Source organism: Cavia porcellus, unplaced genomic scaffold (assembly GCF_034190915.1).
Source record: "Cavia porcellus strain 051 isolate PalLab524CR breed Dunkin Hartley unplaced genomic scaffold, mCavPor4.1 scaffold_5, whole genome shotgun sequence".
NCBI lineage: Eukaryota > Metazoa > Chordata > Mammalia > Rodentia > Caviidae > Cavia > Cavia porcellus.
The window spans coordinates 17,906,898-17,925,603 of NW_026947488.1; the positions used below are offsets into that span (position 1 = coordinate 17,906,898).

The 18,706-nt window shown below is 48.8% G+C and overlaps 1 protein-coding gene across 9 annotated transcripts in view; it reads right to left on the bottom strand.

The window, feature by feature from the left end:
• Tox2 (TOX high mobility group box family member 2) overlaps positions 1-18,706 on the bottom strand; it is a 123,117-nt gene that overhangs the window by 82,007 nt on the left and 22,404 nt on the right. The window contains exon 1 of one of the 9 annotated variants that reach the window (XM_023564222.1): positions 16,867-16,902. The exons of 4 other annotated variants lie outside the window; for them this stretch is intronic. In XM_023564222.1, the coding sequence (XP_023419990.1) occupies positions 16,867-16,887 (21 nt within the window). In that variant the 5' untranslated portion in view covers positions 16,888-16,902. Of the gene's footprint in view, positions 1-16,308; positions 16,539-16,581; positions 16,730-16,866; positions 16,903-18,706 lie in introns of those variants that run through there. 4 more of the 9 variants (XM_023564221.2, XM_023564220.2, XM_005002775.4 and 1 more) reach the window with 4 other exon arrangements.

An 18,706-nucleotide genomic window follows, 5' to 3' on the forward strand; every position in this document is an offset into this window, starting at 1 on the left:
CACTTAGCTGTGGATCCAGTGCCTCTATGACAGCCAGCCCTGAGCTTCAGCTCCCAGCACCCTCAATGTTGGAGGAGCCTAGTCCTTGCACACTGATCCTGCATCAGCCCAGAACACTCTCCTCCATGGAAATCCAACTCTGCTCATGGAAATCCAACTCTTCCTAGATCTTTCCCCACTGCCCCCAGCAAAGCATTCAACCCAATAAATGTATTAGGTTAAATAGAATATATCATTAAATTAACTTCATCTGTTTATATTCTTGAGTCTAAAGTGAAAGTTCCTCTTCCCCCAGCAATGATCTACTTTGGATTTAACTCATTTGTGTATTATATAACAGACCGGGTATCAGCACTGATTCCTAAATCTGAGCATTGGTTCCAACACATGTTGGCTGTGGCCCTGGATTTAACTTCTTTTTGCTTAGGTTCCTCACTTATAAAACGGAAGTCATGCCCACTATTATTCCTACCTCACAAGGTTTATGATATTTGCTATCAGATATCAGATATGTATTAATCTCTGTAACAAAATGTTTCACAATCTTAACTATCTTGACAGGTACTTAAATGATAAGTATTATTATAAGTATTATTACATGATAAGTTAATAACTTCTTATCAGCCCCTCCTAATCTAGCAGATGACCTTGTATTCTATATTATTGAAAAATTACATCCCCTCAACACTCTCTACTTTCCCCAATATCTGTGTCACACTCATCCTGGCTTTAGTCAGGAAGGTGGGGCATTTCATCCTGTTCCATCCAGCCCCTCGGCCTGGACCCCAACTTTCCCATGTCTTTCCCCCAACTCATTCTCATTGTTGGTCCTGGACCTAAGATCTAATTGAAATACGACAAAGCAGAGTGACAGCAGCCAGTGCCCTTGTTGTATCATGGTAGTGTCCATATGCTAAGGAATATGATCCCAAACATTTTGTTGCTATTCCCTGGAAAGTTGAAAACATGATTAAATAATCACAAAGCACTGAAAAAAGGGGAAAGCAAGGGATTCGGCGCTTACAGGGGGACAACAGCAATTTGCTGAATGGTACCTCGTGGGTGCTTGCTGTGTGCCAAACACTGTGCCAGATGCCAGGCATATCATGATCATCAAGATGCAGAGCCCCTGGGCCTTCAAAGAAGCCGACAGTCCTCCAGCTTCCTTCTATTCTACAAGTCAGTGAAGTAAAAGAGAGGCCAATCTTTGGTCAAGCTGCAAACAAATAGTCACTAAAATGGTTTTGTGATTGGTCAGTGACAGTTATGAAATCACTCGCCCTCTAAAAGTCAACCAATCAATAATGGTCTTACTCCAATAGCCATATGTCCACAGCTAAGGACAGCCAGCCCCAGAACCTCTTGCTTCTGAATGTCCTTCCTATATCAGAGTTTCCATAAAGCTTGCAAAGACCTGCTCCTGCTTGATTTAGAAAGAATGCCTTTGTAAAGTAAGGCAATGAATTCAGTCTAATGTTTGAGATACTGAATGACGGCCTCTTCGTTGACATGTGTGACACAGGCTGGAATAAGGCGAGCACAGGAACAGAAACAAGGAAGAGGATCTCCAAGAGATAGATTCTGAAACCAGGAGCTTGGAAGTGCCATGATGCAGGACACACAGGCAGGGGGCTGGGCAAAGAGCAGGGAAAATGCCATCTAAGACTACTGTAAGCAGGGGCCCTGAGCACCTACTGTACACCAGCACTGGTCGCTGCTCTGTGCCCAGTCATCTCATTGGAACCTCTAAAGATTCTAAGGCTCCACAACCAGGCTCAGGGCAGAGAAGAGGTACCAGAGCAACCCCAGGTACCAAAGCAACATTTGTTCTGAAGATGTGGCTGCTCCTCCCCTCTGCACAGAGACACAGATCAAAGATTGAGGATGCATAGCCTTCGGCTCAGCCAGTCACAGACACCAAGAGATATGCCTCACAGAGATCTAAAGAGGAAACAATCAAAGCAGCACACACTGCTTCCACCGGCCCCACACGGGCTGTGAGAACACCCATTCTGCACAGATAAAGTACGGCTCAAAAGATAGAGGCAGTGAGCGTGGCAGTGGCAAGCTGGGCCCTGCTGTGAGTGCGGTCGCATGTGGAAGTCTCACGAGGAGATACGCATCAGGACAACAGGGAGCTGGGGCAGGGAGTGGGCGGAGAAGCCAGTGCAGAGAGAAGAAACACTGGCCTAGGCCACGATGGCCAGGGAAGCCCCAGGCTCAAATGGACCCAATGCCCATCCCCTCTTGGAGAAGCATGATTGCATACGGCTTGCAAACACAGGCTCTGATGCCAGCCTGCTAGAGTTCAAATCCTAGGCTTGCTCTTAGTCTATGGGATTGTTTTTTAGTCAAGTACTGTGTCTCACTTTCCTTAGGCTGGAGAATGGGTACGAATATCCGTAGGAGTAAATAAACTATAGAAAGTACTTGGAGCATTGCCTCATAGCATCAAGAAACCATTCAATAAGTGTGAGTTATTCCTTATTTTTACTACTGAATCATTGCTGTAATTTCTTTTTCTGCAAATGATGAACTAAGGGGCTTCCCACAAGTCTCTGAGGTCATAACTACGGAAAAGACCCCTGGACCCTCAGCCTAGCACATGCAATTTGAAACGGAATTTATAAGTTAAAGACTGTAAAGATAGTAAAACAGAGGGGTTATTTTCCCCATGATGATGATTTTTGTGCTTTGTTCCTATCAAATATCAATTTATCTCCAAAACTGTTCTTCTTTTGATTGGTGCTCCTGCTTTTCTGGACATAATGCTGGGCATTCTTATTGGAAATCCAGCACTATGACTGAGGCCCAGGGCAGTTAAGGAATCTGCCCAAGGCCACACAGGTTGAATCTGCAGTCCAGGATGGTGGCTCCCAAAAGCCCACACTAACTTCCTACCTTGAACATGAGTGACCAGAACAAGGGACTTCATGACCCTGCATCTGGAACCTTATCTACCCTTCAGCTAGAAATTGCTCCTGCAGGACTCTGTCTCCACTACTGATAGGTGTTGATGCTACTTTTTTAGTCAATAAAAAAATCAAGAGTCATGGTCACAACAGATACCGTAGGTGAGTGCTACGAGGTGCCTTGTTCCCGTGGAAGGCTGCAACCACTGTCCCACTTCACAGAGCCCTCCTACCAGGCTTAGACCATGCTTCTAGATTTCTGCTGTCCGGATTGGTGACCACCAGCCACAGGGTGCTATGGAGCACAGGAAGTGTGGCTCACCTGTACTGCAATGTGTTTGAGTATAAGATACAGAGCAGATCTCAAAGACCTACAACAAAACAACCACAAAGACAACTTAAAAGATTTTACCCAAAACGTTATATGTTATTGGCTACATATTAAAATGACACTTTAGATACACTGGGTTAGCTGAACTATATTATAGTTAATTTCATGGGTTTCTTTTTACTTTTTTTGAATATGGCTACAAGGAAATTTACAATCACTTATGTGGCTCGCATTTCAGCTCTGTTGGACAGTGCTGGTCTAAATGCTGCCCCAGCCACCGTTGGTTCCAGAACCAAAACCTCAGACCTCAAAGAGCAACCATCAGCAATAGCCAAATTCAATTCTCTGTGCAGATGTGGGAAGACTGAGGTCCACAGACAGAGTGATTTGTTTAAGGAAAGTGTCTGATAAAGAAGAATTCATCCAGCAAATGTTGGTTGAGGCCTCACTATATGCTCCGAGTGCAGTAATAAGCAGAGAACAAAATAAGGGGCCATGTCCAGTCCAGGGCTTGGTCCTGCGCCAACCTGCATCTGCCCAAGCCATGCTGGGACCAGAGCAGCAGGAATCCACACCATAGCTGGCTCAATCAACAGCTCCAACCCAGAGCAGACCTATCTCTAAGGCCAGCAGTGAGTGCCATCAGTGGGTCCCACCACAGCATCCTGTCCCCTGGGCAGGATGACCAAGTGGGCACAGCACGGTGGCCTAGCAGGCCTCAGTTTCTTCCCTGGTGCTCCCACTGATAACTTTCACATCGACTGCATCGCTGCAGATTTATGGCAAAAATTATCCTCTCTCTCAGCTCCATTTAAAGCCATTTGGAGCTCGCTCCCATCCCCGATTATAAATCTAATTGCACATTCCAAACAGACAAGCGCTCATTAAGCTTTAATTATGCACATGTTGTTTTCAACAAACATTTTCATTTGGCCGCTGTGAGGGGGAACGGTTCCAAGGGGGCTGCAGGCACTGCACGCGGCTGTGGGGAGCTGGGCTGGGAAGTGGGTCAGGGTGAGGAGCAGGGCTGGGGCCAGGAAGCCATCGGATTGGACTCCTGTGTCTGTGCCCCTCCACCTGGCTTGTGCCACAGGAGAACCCAACAAGTGCGTTCTCAGCTGGTGGAAGCTGGTACTAATGGGCCTCTCTGGAGATGGGGAGTGGGAAGATCCACAGTCCTGCTCCCACTTGTCCCCACACTGCAGCGGGCACCTTCATTCGCCAGCACCACCATCCCTTCCCTCATTCACAGTGACTTACTCAGCTTGGACTGGGTCAGGCAGTGAGAAGCCAGCAGGGACTGCTTGGTGGGCCCAAGCCATTCTCTGCCAAGTCCCATCTCCTCCCTGGGGAAGAGTTCAGATCCTCCCTGGTAACATACGAGGCGCTGGGGAACCTGCCCCGGCAGCTTTCTGCCTGCCCAAGTGACCCGCGCTTCCGTTGCCCCATGCTTGTTCTGCACGTTTCTCCCACACATCCACACAGGCGGAGCAGGGTCCTGCCTCCACTGGAACTTGTTCTTTCTTTCCCGCTCAACTCCTATGCTGCCCCCTTCCAGGAAGCCACTACTCCTAGGCACTCCCAGCCCAGACCGGCTGCCCCCCTCCTGGGACACTTACAAAGGCCTTTATTGGACTAAAATGCCAAAACGGAGTACCCTGTGTATGACTCCTAGGACAAGCCTGATTGCTGTGCCCCAAGGCACCACCTCCTCTGAGGGTTGGGTCCTGCTCAGTGAGACCCTGAACAAGGTCCTCTGGTCCCTGGGACTCAGTTTCTTCACCTGAACCTGGAGGAGGTGAACGGGTGAGCACGTGCTGGGCCCCTCAGCAGTTCTCTTGGTTGTCAAGTTTTGTACTGTGCCCCAAACAAGGCCTCCTGCTCTTCACCTGAAGAGTGGCAGACTCACCCTCTCAGAGCTGGCAGATTACAGGAAAGGCAGAGTGAGAATAAATGGTGCACACCCAGAGACTGGAGGACAGGCTGGTGGGAACCTTACTCCTCCTGGAGCTTCTCGAAATATAAAGCTTTTGAAATACGCATTTTAAAATGCAGGTCAGAATTAACTCAGCATCCAGATGGGTGCCTGTGAAATCTATGAATGAAGTTTATTGGGGAGCACAATAGTGGGGTGAGGAAACCAGGATGGGCAAAGGGACAAGGACAGCCTGCTCCAAGGGGAGCTGGAGTGGCAGGACAGCCCTGGAAGATGTTCCAAATTAAGGCAGGAAGCCAAGCCCTATATTCCCCCTGAAAGGGCCAGTTATGGGGCCCAGGCTGCCCAGGCTGACAGAGCATCCGTTTTCCCCCCAAAGTCAGTTCCCAGGGAGAGCCTTGGGCAAGAGCAGGCAGAGCAGGTGACTCGGTTCTGAGGAGGAGCAGGCTGTACTGGGATAGCATCCGCCACAGCTAGAATCGTTTGTTCATTCTAACTTGCACGACATCCGCACAGCACTCACGAACAAGCCAGGAACTCTTCTCATTGATTAACAAATGTTAACTCACGCCCTCCTCCCAGTAACCCCGGGATGCAAGTCACTATTACAAAGGCTCCTGCTGCACAGATGAGGAAACTGAGGTCAAGTGAGGCCGCACAGCTAGTAAGCAGCAGAGGCAGGATTTGAACCCAGCAAGCCCTGTTCCAGAGGAGGAGGCTGGGCTACCTCTGTGGTTCGGCCCCACTCCCTCCCACAGCGTGGAGCTGTCCAACCCCAGGCTCCTCCCCAGGGGCCTGGCTGCGGTCAGCAGGCTAGAGCCCTGGGCTACTCAGCACTGCCAGTATTTGTGCCTGACAATTCGCTCTCCTCCGAGCGGTTGGGAACAAGTCCCAAAACTGATTCTTGCCAAAGACAATTAACTAAAAGCCACATGAGCGTACATCGGGTGTGACTGTGGCACGGGGGAGTGAGAGTGACTGAGACAATGCAGCAGATGATCTGGAAGATATTTTCTCCCCAAAGCTACAAAACAAGCCCTCAATCATGCCACAAAGGCCTTGTATTGTTGGGAGAGAAATATGTCAATGACAGCGTTGGATCGTGAGGCGGTTAAAAAAAAAAAGAAACAGGAGAAGAAAAAAAAATCTTTTGAAATTGTAATTTGACCTAGAAAGATTTTTCTAGGCCACCTGAACTTGGCATTTCTGCATCTAACCCCAAAATCTAACACAGACAATGTGCCAGGCTTACTTCCTTCTGTCAGTACCAGATAACACAGGAAATGATATTTGTAAACACTGCTGGTATGTTTTTAGGTATCATAATAGAACAGCTTGGACTGGGAGAGGAGAGAACACTGGAGCAGTACAGGCCTACAAGCTCAAAGATCTAGGTTTTAGTAGCTACACATGGCCATGAGTAGAGGTCTCATCTCATCCTCAGATTCCTGCCCTGTAAAATGGGAACAGAACTGGCAGGGATCTGCCTGCCCCTGGAAGAATGCAGCACACCCCGGTGCCTTAGAAAGTCAGTCCCCCCTTTCCCCTCCAGAGGCTCTCCAGACTAAGCGCCACCCCTTTGCTGTTGACCGCCCAGGTCTGAGCTCTCTCCTAAACACTCAGGAGGGCAGAAGGGCGCTCTGTCCTAATAGGATTGTTCCTCCCACCAGAAAACAGAGAGCACCAAGTGCATTCTAAGATGCAGCATATGCTACTGAATTATTCTAATTCATCTTCCCAACCAAGCCACCCACTTAGATAAAGGTGTCAACTGGCTGAACTTCAGAGACTTCTTAGTGTGCCACCAGGGAAGCCAAGGCCAAGTGGCGTAGACAGGCCACTGTCACAGGCAGCAGCTATCACACTGTTGGGGCCTCTGAGCCTGGACCTAAAGAAGGTCCCTCCCCAAGCAGTGACCCACGCATCTAGGATGTCCCCCGCCAACTGCCAGGCTCTGAGGGGTACTCAGGACACAGAACAGACCCCCAGGGGAGCCTGAGGCCAAGTGGGGACACAGGCAGCAGCAGGAAGACTACAGGGTGATGAGGCACTTAGATGGAGAGGGTCTAGGTAACAGCAGGTGACACACGGTTGTCAGAGAGAGGGACCAGAGTGAGCTGAGGTCAGGCCGTCAGGAGGGCGAGAAACCTGGTGCCCATTTTGGAGGAAGACGACCGCTTACATGTCACTAAGGAGGATTATAGTGCAGAATGGAGGAACCAACATGTACTGAAAACAAACACAGGTGTGAGTTTATGGCAAAATTCACAGAGCAATGGGAGGGATGCCTGGTTTTTTCAGAGAGTAAAATGTCCTGTGAAGCAACAATTAAGCAATGTGGTAGTGATATAAAACAAGAATTTAAAGCTGGGCGTGGTGGCACATGCCTATAATCCCAGCACTTGGGAGGCTGAAGCAGGAGGATCACTGTGAGTTTGAGGCCAGCCTGAGCTACAAAGTGAGCTCAAGGCCAGCCTGAACTGCATGGTGAGACCCTGTCTCAAAAAGACCTGATTACTTAATTAAAATGAGAGCTTTAAGTCAGTGAAATAGCACAAGTACGGAAAGTTCCAGCTAGGTATGGAGACACTGTGATTAAAGAGGGCACAGAGTTTATGCCGTTACCATGTGACGTGCTTTACGTATGATACTTCACTCAGTGCTCGCCATCATCCCTGGAGGGAGATATTAATATCCAGTTTTACGGAGAAGAAAAGGAGCTCAATTTAATCAATGTGCTCATGGGTCACACAGCTTGCAAGTACCAAAGCCAGACTCGCTAACTGTGCTGAAGCCACACACAGAGCAATCACTCTATTTTCTCTCACCTATCAGAAACAAAGAGACAAAGACCAATCACTTAATAAACAGAATGAGGACAACTGGATTAGCTTATTTAGGAGTGTTGAACTAGACACCGATGGTAAGAAACCCACCTAAAGGCACTGCAAATGGATTAAAGAGTTAAGTGTAACAAGTCTTGTTAAAGGGAAATAATCAGAAAAAAGAACAGAATGTTTATCAGATCCATGGAGGCAGGATGACTTCCTCAGCCCTTGAAGCAATCACGGAGGCAGAGAGATTGACAGATTCAAATATATACACATTAATATCTTCTGTGGAAGGAAGCATAATAAAATTGAAATGAAAAGGACATCAGACTAAGAAAATATCAGCACCAACTATGAGACAGTTAATATACACAATGTAGAAATGGCTCCGTCAAATTAAACAGAAAGCGAGATGCCAGTAGACAAAAAGGCACAAGAGTCAAACAGAAAAGTCACAGGAGAGGCAGTATTCCAAGAAATAAATGCACAGAGGGAAATGGACACTTGATTCAACAGGAAGTGGAGAAAGGCACCTGAAATCAATCTGCATTCATGACACTAGAATGTTTCAAACATTGCTACCACGGGAAATGGCTTCTAGTTCCCTGGAAAGCAATTCGGGAGCCACCATTGAGCAAAGGGCCAGGTAGAAGCTGTTTGTCCCAAGGACACCAAGTCTTGCTGAAAACAGCCTTGTGATTTGAATGCTGGGATGGTCCCAGTGATGTGCAGGACAGTCTCTGTCCTAAAGCTTATGGTTAGTGAGGCAGACAGGAACAGGAATTAGAATTTGGGTAGAGCCAACATACAGGGGCTTGGGCAGGAGCTGGGTTGGAGACTTCACAGAGGAGATGGTTTCCCCAAAGCCCTGCCATAGGAGGAGCAGAATTACCCAGGTGAGGAGACAGGGCACAGCTGGGAGGAAGGCAGAAGGAAGAGCACCCCTCAGGGCCTAGAGCCTGAAAAGCCCCATTCATGACAAACAGGGCCTGCCGGAGAGTCAAGATAAAGCCTAGAACATGAGCCGAGTTCTTCAAGGCGGAGAATGGGCTAGAGAAGATGAGGCTGGAAGCCAGACAGAATGGGCTGTGATGACCCAGGGAGGGGACCAGCCAACAGGATTCCCAGCAGGGCTGGGCAGGGAAGAAGCATCGGGTAAAGCAATCAGTAAAACAACATGGCAATGATTCAAAACCAGAACTCCACACCGACGGCCACAGCGGGAGCAGGTTGGGAGCCGCAGGAAAATCACAACGGCCCAGTGTGTCTTGCGGAATCCAGCGCTGAGTCTCAGAGATGAATGAACATTGATTGCCAAGAGCAAAGGATCACCCAGGAGTCAGAAAGGGGGTGACTCACTCAGATTACAAACCCTAATTTCCTCTCCTTGGTCACACACTTCCTTCTGATTTCTTTTTCTGGTGAGTCATATAAATTTTTTTTCTCCTCCTTGAAATTCATAACAAAAATGTCTGAATACCTAGCCTACCCCTACCCTGAGCCTTACCCTCTGCCCTGAGCCAGCAGAACCCAACTTAACCCCAGCTGATGAGAAGGTCCAGGCTGTGGAGGAACACAGAGGAAACCAGAGACTGCAGGCCCTGTGGTGGTGGCAGCTGTCAGAGGGCCCTGTGGGCCCTCCCGAGCCTGAGCCTGGGAGGAGCCTGAGGGACAGTTCACAGGTCCACGGCCCTCAACCAGTGCCCATGCAGTTTCAGAGTCTGGAATTTGTTTGGATTTCAGAAAAGCAATGAAGTCCACATCCCACAAATTATGTATTAGTTCAGTGGGGTCCAGCCATGATAAGCACTTCATAAGTCACTTCCCAGTTTAAAGTCCTTCGGTCTTCCTACGGTCTTCAGGGGGCAATGACCTTGGTCCTGACGTTCCTGCAGATTCCTCTAGCCCCATTCCTTACCCTCCTGTTCAACCTCTTCTCTTATGCCGACTGGGCCACTCTTGGATAGTGCCAGGTCCTTTGCCCAAAGCACAGGTGCCCTTTACACCAGTGTCCCCATCAGCCTCCTCTCCTTACCTAAGACACTGGTGACCATCACAGGGTTCACCTCAGTCCCAAGCACTGAGAGACCATGATTTGGCTGAGAAAGTATGTGTGTGTGTGTGATGGGGGTGTCTATGATAAGGAAAGGCTCTAAATGTGCACAAGTGTGGCAAGTGAGCACTGTGAAGAGCATATCCAAAAGAAGGAAAGGATCTGCTCTGTCTGAGCAGACAGCAAAGGCTTCTATTCCTTGGGTTTCAAGTATTCTGATTCAAGGAGATGCACTAGCTGTTTATGGATGCAATAACGAATCACAAACTTGGTGGCTTAAAACAATACAAAATCTTCTCTTACATTTCTGGAGGCCAGAAGTTCAAAATCAGTCTCACCAGACTACAGGGAAAATAGCTGTCAGCCAAGGCTAGCTGCATTGGAGGCACCAAAGAAATGCATCTCCTTGCTTTCCCAGCTTCCAGTGCAGCCGACGACTGTGGCCCCTTCCTCCATCTTCACAGCCCGTCACTTCGCCTTGCTTCCTTCCATCCTCACACTGCCCGCTCCTTTCACTCTGATTCCCTCTGCGCCCCTTTTAAAAGAAGACCCTGAGATTAGACAGAGCCCACCCAGGATCGTCGCTCTGTCTCACAACCCTTCACTTAAGCACTGTTGTAAAACCTCTTGCCAAAGAAAGTAACACCCACAGGTCTCAGGGATTAGGAAACGGATATACTAAGGGGCACCATTCAGCCAACCACAGTTCCAGGAGGCTCTTAACTGTGTCTCAGTTTCCCCACATTTCCCTCAGTTCCCTTCCTTTCCCTGGAGAGGGCTGGGAAGGATGTGGCCACTGTGATAAGCTTTACTACTGCTCCCCAATATCAGCCTCTCCTCCTTGGCACACAGGACACGTGTTCTGGGTCACACCCACCAGGGAGCTAATTTAGGCCAAGGGGCCATGAGTAAAGGTGAAATAGTCTCTTTTGGGTGGGAGCACAGAAAAGCAAAATGAGCTTTTCATGCTGTCTCTATACACAAACCAAAGTCCAGATGGTAAAGACTTGACCAACCTGTACCCCACTGATTTTGAAGAGCCACCACTAGTCATTTTCTGACTATCATGGGACATGTAGCAAGAGAAAAACTAAAACCTTCTTGTGATAAGCAACAGAGCCTTAGGGGTTATTTATTACTGCTGCATAACTCTGCCTAACCTGACTAATACGCTCAACTAACAAGTTTTATAATCAGCCATCTGCTGACCATCTACTTGGAGCCAGGCACTTGGCATGCAATTCAGGTGTGGTCAGAATAAGCTAGTTCACCTTACAGGTGAGGAAACAAACACAGAGAGACAAGGTGACAGCCACATGGCTAGGAAGAGAAAGAAACAGGTTTCAGGCCAGAAAAGCATGGTTTAAAGCCAAACTCAACTATTGCAAGCATCCCTCCTACAAGGCACTACACTCACAACTGATTTCTCTGGCCTAGATAACTCACCTCAAGGATCACCAGGGGCTTCTGGCAAAGGGAGATGAATCCTGGTGACACTGTGAGTCCATGCCTGGATCTGCAGCCCTGAACACCCCTCTCCTTAATGTGTGCACCTGTGTCCCCTGTGCAGCTTGATCCCTTTCTGATTGCCAGGTTTTTATTCATGCACTCATGTGTCCACACAGTGACAGCATTTCTTGAGCACCTGCTTTATACCAGGTACTATTCTGGGTACGTGGGAAGGATCAGTGAATAAAGATCTCTGGAGCTTATGCTCTTGCATTGGAGAAAATAAGCAATACTCATACAGTAAATTAGTAGTTTGACAGTAGCTGAAAGGCTATCAGAACTAAGGAAAGAAAGAGTCCAGCAGGTGAGGGGAATCAGGAGGACATACCAGTTTAAACAGGTGGTCAAAGTGGGCTTCATGGGAAGAAATGACTGTTGGGCAAAGACTAGAAGGAGGTGAGAGAGTGAGCCAGGCAGTGCTGGGGGACACATCTCACGTAGCAAACAGCCTGTGCCAAGGTGCCAATGTGGGAATGTGCTGATGCCACTTTGGCCAGCAAGGAGACAACAGGGACAGCAGAGCAGGCAAGGGGAGGGTGAGGAGAGGCCAGGGAGGCAACTGGGGATCGAGCATACCCTTCAGATGGCACCGCGATTACCCCTCCCCGGAGAGAGGAAGCCAGCGTTTTTTCCACGGCCTTATCTGATGCTGTGGTTGGAGGAGCCAGCGAGGGCAGGCGTGAGGGCTGCTTAGTTCGGTACCTGTGAGGAGCCTCAGTGGGGCCTCGAGGCAGCTGACATCCGCTTGGCCTGTGGCTTCCGCCTCTCAGGTTGCCCTATGTAGCTGCTATTTTTGCTTCTGTTTGGGGTTGTATGGAGAGTTCCTCTGTGCAGGGCACTGGGGCTACTGACCTAGGTCTCTGTTTTCTCTGCTTGGAACAAATGAAAGAGACCTTGTAAATGTTCCAAGGAAACCCAGAACATTTACTGTCCAGCAAGCAGAAGAAGGTATCCATAGGGGTGTCATCCTGTTAATCCTCATGATCTTGCAACTTAGAGAAATTAGCCAGCTTGTCCAAGGTTACAAGCAAATGAAACCATGAACTGAGGATTCTAATCCAGTCTGTCTAGGTCCCAAAGCCTTAATGTGCAAGTTCTTTGTATCTACTGCCTACACGAATGTTTCCTAAGAAGACATTCTCTGTATTCCAGGTTGGCAGCAGGCATGAGAATAAAGGTGAATCACCCACGGGGCGATGTCCTCCAGAGCATCACAGTATGGATGACAGGACCAGGACACGGACAGGGGGGCAATCAGAGAAGGCCTCTAAGACCCGTAACATCAGGACTATGCCTGTGAATAAGCAAGGGTCTGAGGGGTACACGAAACACACTCTGGACAAAGGAGTTTGCAGACAAAGAGCTGAGGGATATGAAAGTGTGGTCAGAGAAAGGGAGCATGATTCAGGCGGAGGCAGAATCCTGCTGACTGCAAACACGAGAAAATTCTAGTGCCCAGCCTTCCGGAGGGAGGTTTCCAGTGGACCCAGTAGCTTGTAAGGGGCATCCAACAGAGGGCTTTTGAAGGTCTAGGGTTGGGACAGGCACATCACACAGCTCCCAGACGTCTGGATGGCTTCTTGAGAACATATTCTAAGGGTTAAGGGTGGAGGCTGGAGGCTGGGAGAAGGCTCAAGAGGACTCCAGAACTGTGGCCCAGCAAGGGGTGAGCAGTGATGACTGCTAAAATGGGTGGAGTGCAGGAGGGCCCATGGAGAGAGAGAGAGAGAGAGAGAGAGAGAGAGAGAGAGAGAGAGAGAGAGAGAGAAAGAGAAAGACAGAGAGAGAGAGAGAGAGAGAGAGTGAGTATGTGAAGAGAGGCCATTTAGAGGCACTGTCTCCTAGGGGTGAGTCCAACAGAACAAGGTTTTACCAATCAAAACTACCTTAGATGCTAACTTTGTCCCTTCCAGGGCCTACTGTCCTTTGCAGAGAGATAAGCAAGCTGCTTACAGGCACACAGCTAGAAATCCAGGCAACGAAACTGAAAACCCAGACCTCTGGATTCCTACTCCAGTGCTCAGCTCCACAAGACATTCAATGCAGGCCTCCCTGGAAAATGGCTTCCCAAAGCCTAGCAGAAGCTAGTGAACCTACTGTCTGTGATTTTGTAGGCCCTCAGTAGTGACTGACCACATGTCTAAACGTTCACCAAGCCTTTAGCCACACAGAGATGGTGACACTGGCAGGCTGCCCAGCTAAGCCTGAGCTGCCTCCTTGGGACAGCACCCCTCTTCCGCTCCTACATTCATTAATTACTGCTTGCTTAGTGCACAAGGGAGCAGGACGCACCATCAGGGACACCTCCAGTCCCAGAAAGGATGTTAATCTTGAGCATGGAATTCGCTCCCTTCTGGGTCCCTTCCCACACCCTTGGTTTCCAATACAGCAAAATTAAAAGAGTTAGAGGCCCAGCCTGAATTGTTTCTGAGGGACTCAGTGGCCAAATAAGAGCAAAAAATTTGCCTGAGATTATCCAGCAATGACACAGTGGCCTATAGGAGGAGCCTATATCTTGGGTTCCCTGTGGCTGGATACTTTCTGTCTTCCTGTAAGTATTTAGCGGGTGCCTGGTACATGCCAGCCGTATGTATGCCAGATACCCTGAGCCCTCATCAAAAGCTCTCAGAAGTCAGGCATGGTGGCTGTAATCATAGCTACTTGGGAAGCAGAGACAGGAGTGTCACAAATTCAAGGCCAGCCTGGGCATCTTATAGAGACTCTGTATCTAATGAAATTTTTACTGAGCTGAAGATGTAGCTAAGGCTGTGGTACAGCACTTGCATAGTGTGTACAAGGCAACAGAGTCCATCTCAAGTACCTAAAAAAATAGCCTTCCCGGGGTCCCTTCCCCATGAGAGCATAGTAGTTACTGACCACCAACAATGTGCTTTATACTATATATCTAGTCCCAGATAATCCTCCTAACAACCTGTCATTTTATAGGATCAGACAGGTGAAGTAACCTTCCCAAGGTCACACAGACACCAAGAAAGAGCAATACCTCATGATCAGGTCTTAAATGGGGCCCAGCTTTCATTCTCCAGGCAGGGACCTTATGTGGGATGGCAGTTCTCCAGCCACTCTGCCCCCTGCCCCTGGCAATGTCCTTCCCTCCCTGGGTCATCCTCTGCAGCCCAGGCTCTCGGCACACACGTTACTGAGCGTGGCTGGAACACACTGGGCTACTGAGAGCCCACTAACACATGGCTGCCGGCCTATCTCAGTAAGTCACTAGGAGGTGTTAAACTGCAGGCTGGTCCATTTCGAGATGACCAGTAAGAACTTCAGTGAACTCAGCCAAGGCTCTAACCCAAGGCACAGGGAAGGCTCCCAGTCACACACACACATACACACACACACACACACACAGGTGCACACACAAACACACACCCTGTGTGTGTGTCCAGACTTCCTCCCAGCAGAGCCCATGTCCTCGGTCATTTGTTCACTCCTACAGTCAACACTAGGCCACGTGTGTGGTAGTTGTGTTCCTGCGTGTGCTCTTACATGCAACCATAGCCACAGGGGAAGCAGGAATCAGTGTTCCTGTTTTATGAATGAAGACACTGAGACTTGGAAGGCTTAAGGCGCTTGGCTCATGTCACAGACTGTATTGGTGGCAAAGGCAGCACCTGACAGTCATTTCCTCCTGGCCAGCTGGCTGGCTGCAGCCCTGGGCCCGCTGCCTCCCGCTCGCTCTCAGACCCAGTGGGATTAAGAGGGACTCTTTCCAGGAGGCACAGAAGCTTCCCCACCCCACTCTCTCTCTCTCCGTCTCTCCCTCTCTCTCTTCCCTCCACCCTCCCTTACTCTCTGTTTCCCTGGATGTTCCAAATGAGAGAAGCCGGCAGGTTCTGTTTCTTCGATGCACACACACGAAGCCACATTTCCAACAATGACTGTGATAAAGCAGAGAACCAGAAGAGGTTGGGCCTGCTGGTCGCTGGATACAGAGCTGTCAACATCAAGGAGCCCCACCCCCAACTCAGCCAGCTCCCGGCACACACAAGCAGCCTCCCCAGGGACAGCTAGCAAGTGCCATTCCTGCCAGGCTTTGCATGCAGTCTCCCTCCTGCTTATCATGTGGGTGGGTCTGCCCTGAAGCTGTGACCCACTTGTTGCTGTCCTTTCTTCTGGTTAGTTTCCCATATACTTACTTGACAAAAGGAAAAGTTGGCATTCATCAAAGTGGAGGAGGAATGTTTCTTAAATCCCCAGTCTCCAAAATTCCAATGGAAGAGACAGCCCAGACTTGGCTCCTGGAGATGTCCCCAGCCACTCCTCCTGCCTCCTGCCCTCATGCAAGGCCTGTCCCACCTCTCAGGCCAGGTGCCTTCCAGGCTCCTACATGGAGCTGTCCATGGACTGTCCCCATCACAGATCTCCTTGTTTCTAGTCTGATTCAGGCAGACAACACACACACACTTAGCCAGGCCCCTTGTAAAACATGCTGAATGAATGCATGAATGCTTCCTGGGCACTCTGGACACTCACAATGCTCTGGGCACCAAGACCCGAGGCTGACCTTTTCCTATAGAGCCAATCCTAATCATCTCCAGTATCCTTTTTCAGGAAGAAGTGGCAAGTCCTGAACCTCCAAAGCATTTACCTTCTAGAACATAACAGGCACTAATCCAGATCTCTGCCTGTCTCCACCTGATATCATCTATCTTTACCCTGCAGCGCCAGCCTGACCACCTTGACCCTGGGAGGCGGCAGCTATCACCACTTACCTTCTGCGGAAACACACCTGCAATGCACCAGCGTCTCGCAAGTAGAAGGAGCCTGACTCTCATTCCACAGAAGCCTAGGCAGGGAGAGAACGCACCCGCGACAGCCTCTGTGCGATTCTGCTGCATAATCAGCAGAGAAAGAGAAAAAATGCCAGAAATAGCAAGCTTTATAAGCCCTCCTGACAACTCTTGGTCCTCTATTGGCTGGAGGCCCGGCACCCCCGCCCCCCATCCCATTCCTACAAGGTGGAATGGAAAAACCTGTTATTTAACCTCTTTTATCAAAATCCATCTTCTATCCCAAATTGGGCCTGCATGTTGGGAGCTCCTGGTGGCAGTCCCCGCACTAGGTCTCAGGGAGCAGAACGGAAGGCAGCCCCTATGTACAGCACAGCTCTGCGTCATTTGTGGCTTCAGAGTCATCCTCTCTCCCACGCCGCTCAGGAGCGGGCGCTGCTTTGGAAGGACCTTCGGAAGGCAATTTGGCAGCACCTGTCAATGAGTGAGACTCACATGCAGTTTCATGTGGCAATTAGACTTCTAATGCTGCAGAAATACCTGCTCTCGGCACGGATGCATGCACAAGGACGTTACTTGTTACGGAGCACTGGAAGCAGGCTAAGTGTCTAAAGCCAGGGTCTGGCTGAATAAGCTGAAATACCTTCCTTCTATGGAACGCGGCATGATGAGGAAGGTCTGTAGGTGCTGGCTTGGAACTGGCTGAGAGACAGTCAAGGACATGGTCCTGCTTTTATAAAAACAATAACTGCGCGTGTTTGCATATGCATTTTAAAAGGTACCGAGCTCTTAAAAGCCATTTCCCTAGGGAGCCGGAGATGGAGGTATTTTCAGTGGCTGTTTCATCTTTTTTTTTTTCCTTTTGCACAAGCACGTATTACATTTGTAATTTAAAACTAAAACATAAGAGCTTCCTCTGGTTCTTTCCCACTCTTCTGAAGCCAGCAAGCCACGGGTCAAGGTCACCCATTACAAGGTTAGATCGGGCTTGAGACAGTGCTGGCCCAGGCACCGTGGATTCCACAGTTAATCCCTCATTTGTTGTCACATGAGTGAGGCTAAATTAGGGTTTGGTGAGGAATGCAGGCTTTGGAACGAGTGAATTGGTTTCAAATCCTAGCTCTGACTCATGGAACAGCTGACTTTCCCAAGCCTCAGTTTCTTCATCTGTAGAATGGGGGGGGTGTCATATACTGTGCAGGGTACTGTTAAATCAATTTTACATTTTTGGACATGGCAGAGAGGGGCTGGAGGATAGCACATGCACATGATGTCCACAGGAGAAGGAAGCCAGGCGGACAGGGTGATTAAAGAAGGCTGCAGGTAAGGAGGAGTGTGGCTTCTGCACCTATCTAACTCTCCATGATGGTCCCTCTGCCTCAATGTCCTTCCCTCAAACAACCAGCTTCTTCTCATCCTTCCCAGGCTGCACATTTATAAGAATTTGGAAATGACAAAACTCCACATTTATAAGAATGTGGAAATGACAATAAAATCCATTGATACAGGATTGGTTAACTAGACCAGAGCTCTCTATACAAAGGGATGCCACACAGCCATAAAAAAATGGCTGATATTTATTTATGTGGAATGAAGCCCACAATGCTTACTGAATGGAATACTTGCTAATCAGAAGTCAGAAATTCTGAAAGGTTACAGAGGTAACTGATTGCCACAGAGAAAGCATGATGGCAAATATCCTTCAATGGTCTTTTATTCTGTCAGTCATTCATTCACTCGACAAGCATCTTCTGTACCCTCTGCCTTCTCCCTGCTCCACGAAGGTCACAGTTCCAGATGTCATTAACAATAGATGAACAGGACACTGTCTCTGGCCTCAGCGACATCCTGGTTCACCGAGGTAAGCAATTATGGTATCAGTGAGATAGTGCTCATAACCAGGGGCCTCAGAGTGGTTGGATGAGTGAGGGCCACATGGAAAAGCATTGCTCAAGCTAGGATTTGAAGGAGGAACAGTGGTTAAGTTTATAGCAGCACCTTGACTCACAATGGTGTTGGAACCAGAGAGACTCATCTAAAACTGAAAATAGTTTGAGTCAAAAGATACCTTCCCTGGGCCAGAGATTTAACTCAGGGGCACAGTGACTGCCTGGCAAACACAAGGTCCTGAGTTCAATTTCCAGTACCAGAAAAAAAACTGACACCTCCCTTACCAACGTCATAGCACCCACCTCATGCTCAGAACACTTACGCTCATCTACAGTTGGGCAAAACCACCTTGGACAAAGCCTATTCGATAATAAAATGTTGAAAGTGCGTAGTTTACTGAATACCATACTGAAAGTGAAAATCAGAATGGCTGTGTGTTTACACCAAGTACATTTTCTACTGAATGCACATCACTTTCACACCACTGTTA